General features: G+C 53.6%; 1 protein-coding gene across 1 annotated transcript in view; it reads right to left on the bottom strand.

Moving 5' to 3' along the window:
- Positions 1 to 925: 925 nt before the first annotated feature.
- Positions 926 to 8115, bottom strand: part of sp7 (Sp7 transcription factor) — an 11321-nt gene continuing 4131 nt past the window's right edge. Inside the window, exon 2 of the mRNA XM_070870697.1 lies at positions 926 to 2242. Coding sequence (XP_070726798.1) covers positions 926 to 2242 — 1317 coding nt within the window. The remainder of the gene's footprint in view (positions 2243 to 8115) is intronic.

Genomic DNA, 8115 nt, shown 5'->3' with positions numbered 1-8115 from the left:
GGACTCAGCTCCACTTCCCCGCCCGCTCCCCATAACCCTTCACTCCCTTATCGCTCAAAAATCTGTCTATCTCCGCCTTAAATATATTCAATGACCCAGCCTCCACAGCTCTCTGGGGCAGAGAATTCCACAGATTTACAACCCTCTGGGAGAAGAAATTCCTCCTCATCTCAGTTTTAAATGGGCGGCCCCTTATTCTAAGACCATGCCCCCTAGTTCTAGTCTCCCCCATCAGTGGAAACATCCTCTCTGCATCCACCTTGTCGAGCCCCCTCATAATCTGATACGTTTCCATAAGATCACCTCTCATTCTTCTGAACTCCAATGAGTAGAGGCCCAACCTCCTCAACCTTTCCTCATAAGTCAACCCCCTCATCCTCGGAATCAACCGAGTGAACCTTCTCTGAACTGCCTCCAAAGCAAGTATATCCTTTCGTAAATACGGAAACCAAAACTGCACGCAGTATTCTATCTCCCCTGCTTAAATATATTCAATGTCCCGGCCTCCACAGTTCTCTGGGGCAGGGAATTCCACAGAGTTACAACCCTCAGAGAGAAGAAATTCCTCTTCATAGAAACATAGAAAATAGGTGCAGGAGTAGGCCATTCGGCCCTTCTAGCCTGCACCGCCATTCAATGAGTTCATGGCTTCATCTCAGTTTTAAATGGGCGGCCCCTTATTCTAAGACCATGCCCCCTAGTTCTAGTCTCCCCCATCAGTGGGAGCATCCTCTCTGCATCCATCTTGTTGGGGTATAAGGGAGGTTCAACCTTTCACAGACAAACCAAGCAGTTCTTAATAGCAGTGGCGGCCGCGATGAATTCTGAAGCGGGAAACGACCCTTTGAGCAAATACATCACAAATACGTCCAACCAAAACCACCCCAACCACCCGACCGACCATCTGACCAGCCCCAACTCCTGCTCAGATCTCCAGGAGACCCCCTTGATCGGGGGCGGCTGCCTTCTCGGAAGGGTTGGCAGTAGAGTCTCGGAGACTGTTGACCGGGGAGTTGGCCTGGCGGGTCTCGGGCCCCTCTGCCTCCCCTTCTCCCTCGCCGCTGCTCTTGGAGGCCACTGCCGCTGCGGCCTCGCTGTGGGTCTTCTGGTGCTTGCTGAGGTGGTCGCTGCGCGTGAACCTCTTGCTGCACAGCCCGCAGTTGAACTTCTTCTCCCGCGTGTGAGTGCGCACGTGCCTCTCCAGCTCGTCGCTGCGCGTGAACCTCTTGCCGCAGAAGAGCCAGTTGCAGACAAAGGGCCGCTCGCCGGTGTGCCACCTCAGGTGGGCCTTGAGGTGCGACGCCTTGCCGTAAACCTTCCCGCAGCCCGGGATGTGGCAGCTGTGGACCGCCCGTTTGCGCAGCCCGGCTCCTGCCGCCCCCAGCCGCTCGATCTCCTGGCAGTTGGGGCAGTCGCAGGTGGTCCTGCCTGCGTACGGCGGGCCCCGGGCCGACTTGAGCCCCAGGCCTTGCCCCGCCCCTCCCTCCGCCAGGGCTCCCGCCCCGCCAGGCTTGCACTTGAAGAGGTCCTGGGGCAGCAGGTGCTGGCTGGCAGGCAGCAAGGCCGACGAGGTCCCCGCCAGCCCCACGGGGGAGTAGTGGTTGAGGGGGCCAAAGTCGGAGGGGTATCCGGGCAACTGAGGGTTGAGCGAGGGCTGGGGGGCCATGGTTTGGTAGGAGGGCTGCAGTGGGTCGGGCTGGGCGGGGGCCAGCCAGTTGTTGTTGGGGTGCACGTCCCACCAGGAGGGGCTCGGGTTGCCGGAAGAGGCGGAGATGCCGTGGTGCACGCCGGCCTTGTACCAGGAACCGTAAGGGTGGCCCACGTCGAGGGAGGAGTAGACGCCATGCAGGCAGTCGGAGGCGGGAAGCTGACCCTTGGGCGCCAGCAGCGAGGAGGCGTCCTGGCCCACCACGGAGGGCAAGGCGGAGGAGGGGGAGTGCGCCCCGAAGGGGTGGGGGAAGGGGCTGTAGTCGTTGGCGTAGACCGACGGGGCCTGGGGGCTGGGGGGTGACATCAGGCCGTTGCCACAGCCCACTGATCCGCCGCCGTATGAATCGGGCAGGCCCTCGACCCCGCGGACTTTGGGCATCAGCAGATCGGAGTTGGGGCTGTAGGACTTCTTGGCCCCGGAGTTACTCAGCTTGCCCGTGGTAGAGGGGTCCCGCAGGGGGCTGGATCCCCCGAATTTGTTGCACGTGGCAGTCAACATCGCCAGAGGACTGGAGCCAAATCGAGCTTCTTCCTGTGGAAAGGAGCGAGAGGAGAAAAGTATTATTTAAATGGTTATTTGAACATAGAAACATAGAAAATAGGTGCAGGAGTAGGCCATTCGGCCCTTCGAGCCTGCACCACCATTCAATATGATCATGGCTGATCATTCCCTCAGTACCCCATTCCTGCTTTCTCTCCATACCCCTTGATCCCTTTAGCCGTAAGGGCCACATCTAACTCCCTTTTGAATATATCCAACGAACTGGCCTCAACAACTCTCTGTGGTAGAGAATTCCACAGGTTCACCACTCTCTGAGTGAAGAAGTTTCTCCTCATCTCGGTCCTAAATGGCTTACCCCTTATCCTTAGACTGTGTGACCCCTGGTTCTGGACTTCCCCAACATCGGGAACATTCTTCCTGCATCTAACCTGTCCAGTCCCGTCAGAATTTTATATGTTTCTATGAGATCCCCGCTCATTCTTCTAAACTCCAGTGAATATAAGCCTAGTCGATCCAGTCTTTCTTCATATGTCAGTCCTGCCATCCCGGGAATCAGTCTGGTGAACCTTCGCTGCACTCCCTCAATAGCAAGAATGTCCTTCCTCAGATTAGGAGACCAAAACTGAACACAATACTCCAGGTGAGGCCTCACCAAGGCCCTGTACAACTGCAGTAACACCTCCCTGCCCCTGTACTCAAATCCTCTCGCTATGAAGGCCAACATGCCATTTGCCTTCTTCACCGCCTGCTGTACCTGCATGCCAACTTTCAATGACTGATGTACCATGACACCCAGGTCTCGTTGCACCTCCCCTTTTCCTAATCTGTCACCATTCAGATAATATTCTGCCTTCCTGTTTTTGCCACCAAAGTGGATAACCTCACATTTATCCATATTATAGTGCACTCTACTAATGACTCCATGAGGGTAAGGGTGTCGTACTTGAACTGTTGTGACCTTAGTCCATTTATTGTAGCTCCCCTGAGTGAGGACATCCAGAGGTGAGATCCTTTTTATACTGGGTTACCTACAGTGTACAGGTGACACTTAGGTCTCCACCAGTAGCACCCTCTAGTGGTACAGGTATAGTGTGTACAGGGCAGCCTTCGGCCGCCTGAGGAAAAGAGTGTTTGAAGACCAGGCCCTCAAATCCACCAGCGAGCTCATGGTCTACAGGGCTGTAGTGATACCCGCCCTCCTGTATGGCTCAGAGACTTGGACCATGTACAGTAGACACCTCAAGTCACTGGAGAAATACCACCAACGATGTCTCCGCAAGATCCTGCAAATTCCCCGGGAGGACAGACGCACCAACGTTAGTGTCCTCGACCAGGCCCAACATCCCCAGCATCGAAGCACTGACCACACTCGACTAGCTCCGCTGGGTAGGGCCACATTGTCCGCATGTCTCCCCAGACACGAGACTCCCAAAGCGAGCGCTCTACTCGGAACTCCTTCACGGGCAAACGGGCCAAAGGTGGGCAGAGGAAACGTTACAAGGGACCACCCTCAAAGCCTCCCTGATAAAGTGCAACATCCCCACCGACACCTGGGAGTCCCCGGCCCAAAGACCAGTCCGCCCGAAATGGAGGGAGTGCATCCGGGAGGGCGCTGAGCACCTCGAGTCTCGTCGCCGAGAGCGTGCAGAAACCAAGCGCAGGCAGCGGAAGGAGCGTGCGGCAAACCAGTCCCACCCTCCCCTTCCCTCAACGTCTATCTGTCCCACCTGTGACAGGGACTGTGGGTCCCGTATTGGACTGTTCAGCCAACTAAGGACTCAGAACACAGATGCAGTATAATGTGGATAAATGTGAAGTTATCCACTTTGGTAGGAAAAACACAAGGTCAAAGTATTATTTAAGTGGTGATGGGTCGGGAAGTGTGGATGTACAGAGGGACTGAGTGTAACGTAGCCAAGTTTGCTGACGATACAAAGATGGGAGGAAAAGCAATGTGTGAGGAGGACACAAAAAATCTGCAAATGGACAGAGACAGGCTAAGTGAGTGGGCAAAAATTTGTCAGATGGAGTATAATGTGGGAAAGTGTGAGGTCATGCAGTTTGGCATAAAAAAAAAATTTAAATTATAGTTTAAATGGAGAAAGATTGCAAAGTGCTGCAGTACAGCGGGACCTGGGGGTACTTGTGCATGAAACACAAAAGGATAGTATGCAGGTACAGCAAGTGATCAGGAAGGCCAATGGTATCTTGGCCTTTATTGCAAAGGGGATGGAGTATAAAAGCAGGGAAGTCTTGCTACAGTTATACAGGGTATTGGTGAGGCCACACCTGGAGTACTGCGTGCAGTTTTGGTCTCCGTATTTACGAAAGGATATACTTGCTTTGGAGGCAGTTCAGAGAAGGTTCACTCGGTTGATTCCGGAGATGAGGGGGTTGACTTATGAGGAAAGGTTGAGTAGGTTGGGCCTCTACTCAATGGAATTCAGAAGAATGAGAGGTGATCTTATGGAAACGTATAAGATTATGAGGGGGCTCGACAAGGTGGATGCAGAGAGGATGTTCCCACTGATGGGGGAGACTAGAACTAGGGGGCATGGTCTTAGAATAAGGGGCCTCCCATTTAAAACTGAGATGAGGAGGAATTTATTCTCTCAGAGGGTTGTAAATCTGTGGAATTCTCTGCCTCAGAGAGCTGTGGAGGCTGGGACATTGAATATATTTAAGGCAGAGATAGACAGATTTTTGAGCGATAAGGGAGTGAAGGGTTATGGGGAGCGGGCGGGGAAGTGGAGCTGAGTCCATGATCGGATCAGCCATGATCGTATTAAATGGCGGAGCAGGCTCGAGGGGCCGAATGGCCAACTCCTGCTCCTATTTCTTTTGTTCTTATGTTCTCTCCCCATAGCTCTGTATCAATCCCAAACTAATCCCACTGCCCCGCTCTCTCTCCATAGTCCTGTATCAATCCTAAACTAATCCCACTGCCCCGCTCTCTCCCCATAGTCCTGTATCAATCCCAAACTAATCCCACTGCCCCGCTCTCTCCCCATAACCCTGTATCAATCCCAAATTAATCCCACTGCCCCACTCTCTCCCCATAGCCCTGTATCAATCCCCAAACTAATCCCACTGCCCCGCTCTCTCCCCATAGCCCTGTATCAATCCCCAAACTAATCCCACTGCCCTGCTCTCTCCCCATAGCACTGTATCAATCCCCAAACTAATCCCACTGCCCTACTCTCTCCCCATAGCCCTGTATCAATCCCCAAACTAATCCCACTGCCCCGTTCATAATCCATTGCCCTGTATCAATCCCCAAACTAATCCCACTGCCCCGCTCTCTCCCCATTGCCCTGTACCAATCCCCAAACTAATCCCACTGCCCTGCTCTCTCCCCATAGCCCTGTATCAATCCCCAAACTAATCCCTGACACGCTCTCTCCCCATAGCCCTGTATCGATCCCAAACTAATCCCACTGCCCCGCTCTCTCCCCATTACCCTGTACCAATCCCCAAACTAATCCCACTGCCTCGCTCTCTCCCCATAGCCCTGTATCAATCCCCAAACTAATCTCACTGCCCCGCTCTCTCCCCATAGCCCTGTATCAATCCCCAAACTAATCCCACTGCCCCGCTCTCTCCCCATAGCCCTGTATCAATCCCCAAACTAATCCCACTGCCCCGCTCTCTCCCAATAGCCCTGTATCAATCCCCAAACTAAACCCACTGCCCCGCTCTCTCCCCATAGCCCTGTATCAATCCCCAAACTAATCCCACTGCCCCGCTCTCTCCCCATAGCCCTGTATCAATCCCAAACTAATCCCACTGCCTCGCTCTCCCCATAGCCCTGTATCAATCCCCAAACTAATCCCACTGCCCCGCTCTCTCCCCATAGCCCTGTATCAATCCCAAACTAATCCCACTGCCCCAATCTCTCCCCATAGCCCTGTATCAATCCCCAAACTAATCCCACTGCCCCACTCTCTCCCCATAGCCCTGTATCAATCCCTAAACTAATCCCACTGCTCCGCTCTCTCCTCATAGTCCTGTATCAATCCCAAACTAATCCCACTGCCCCGCTCTCTCCCCATAGCCCTGTATCAATCCCCAAACTAATCCCACTGCCCCGCTCTCTTCCCATAGTCCTGTATCAATCCCCAAACTAATCCCACTGCCCCGCTCCCTCCCCATCGCCCTGTATCAATCCCCAAACTAATCCCACTGCCCCGCTCCCTCCCCATCGCCCTGTGTCAATATAAAGTTTGTTTGTTTGACGACATTGGGCACGGGGGGAGCATGGATGTGAGAGAGATTTGGAAGGGGTCATGATGGGTGTGTCACGATGTTGTGTGGCTGAAGGTTCAAATGACAATCATCCCACAGGTTGGGAAGTGTTGGACTAGATAGTAGGAGTGGAGTTCGGAAACATTTCTACACACAAAGGGTGGGAGAGGTTTGGGACTCTCTTCTGCAAACGGGAATTGATGCTGGGGGCCAATTGTTAATTTTAAATCCGAGATTGATAGATTTCTGTTAACCAAAGGGTATTAAGGGATATGGGGCAAAGGCGGGTATATGGGGTTAGGTCACAGGTCAGCCACCATCTCATTGAATGGGGGAACAGGGTCGAGGGGCTGAACGGCCTCCTCCTGTTCCTAATGTAACAGGCTCGAGGGGCTGAATAGGCCTCCTCCTGTTCCTAATGTAACAGGCTCGAGGGCTGAACGGCCTCCTCCTGTTCCTAATGTAACAGGCTCGAGGGGCTGAACGGCCTCCTCCTGTTCCTAATGTAACAGGCTCGAGGAACTGAATGGCCCTCTCCTGTTTCTAATGTAACAGGCTCGAGGGGCTGAATGGCCTCCTCCTGTTCCTATTGTAACAGGCTCAAGGGGCTGAATGGCCTCCTCCTGTTCCTAATGTAACAGGCTCGAGGGGCTGAACGGCCTCCTCCTGTTCCTAATGTAACAGGCTCGAGGGGCTGAATGGCCTCCTCCTGTTTCTAATGTAACAGGCTCGAGGGGCTGAATGGCCTCCTCCTGTTCCTAATGTAACAGGCTCGAGAGGCTGAACGGCCTCCTCCTGTTCCTAATGTAACAGGCTCGAGGGGCTGAATGGCCTCCTCCTGTTCCTAATGTAACAGGCTCGAGGGGCTGAATGGCCCCCTCCTGTTCCATACACCGAGAAGAGGCCAATTAACCCTCTAAACTCCCCCCAGTTGTACTCCAGAAACTGCCCCCACCAACCCCACAACCTTCACATCACAGCTAGCTGTCGTCCTTTAAGCAGACGCTTTCAACACCTGCGTTCCACCAACTTGTTTAAGCACAAGAGCCAGACATAATCATACCGCCTGGATTTGGGGGAAATTGGGCTCAGTGTAATACATAGTCAGGGAGAAGCTGCTGGATTTAGACAACAATAACTTATATTTATATAGCACCTTTAACGTAGTGAAACCTCAGGAGTGTTACGAGATTTAAAAAATTGGACACCGCGTAAGTAGAAATTAGGGCAGGTGACCAAAAGCTTGATCAAAGAGCGGAGGTTTTAAGGAGCGTCTTGAAGGAGGAGAGAGAGGCGGAGAGGTTTAGGGAGGGAGTTCCAGAGCTTGGGGCCCAGGCAACAGAAGGCACGGCCACCGATGGTGGAGCGATTATAATCAGGGATGGTCAGGAGGGTAGAGTTAGAGGAGTGCAGAGATCTCGGAGGGTTGTGGGGCTGGAGGGGGTTACAGAGATAGGGAGGGGTGCAGGGGGCTGGAGGGGGTTACAGAGATAGGGAGGGGTGTAGGGGCTGGAGGGGGTTACAGAGATAGGGAGGGGTGTAGGGACTGGAGGAGGTTACAGAGATAGGGAGGGGTGTAGGGGCTGGAGGAGGTTACAGAGATAGGGACAGGTGTAGGGGCTGGAGGGGGTTACAGAGATAGGGAGGGGTGTAGGGGC

This window comes from Pristiophorus japonicus, unplaced genomic scaffold (assembly GCF_044704955.1).
Source record: "Pristiophorus japonicus isolate sPriJap1 unplaced genomic scaffold, sPriJap1.hap1 HAP1_SCAFFOLD_1610, whole genome shotgun sequence".
NCBI lineage: Eukaryota > Metazoa > Chordata > Chondrichthyes > Pristiophoridae > Pristiophorus > Pristiophorus japonicus.
This window is presented reverse-complemented; position numbering and strand designations above follow the sequence as displayed.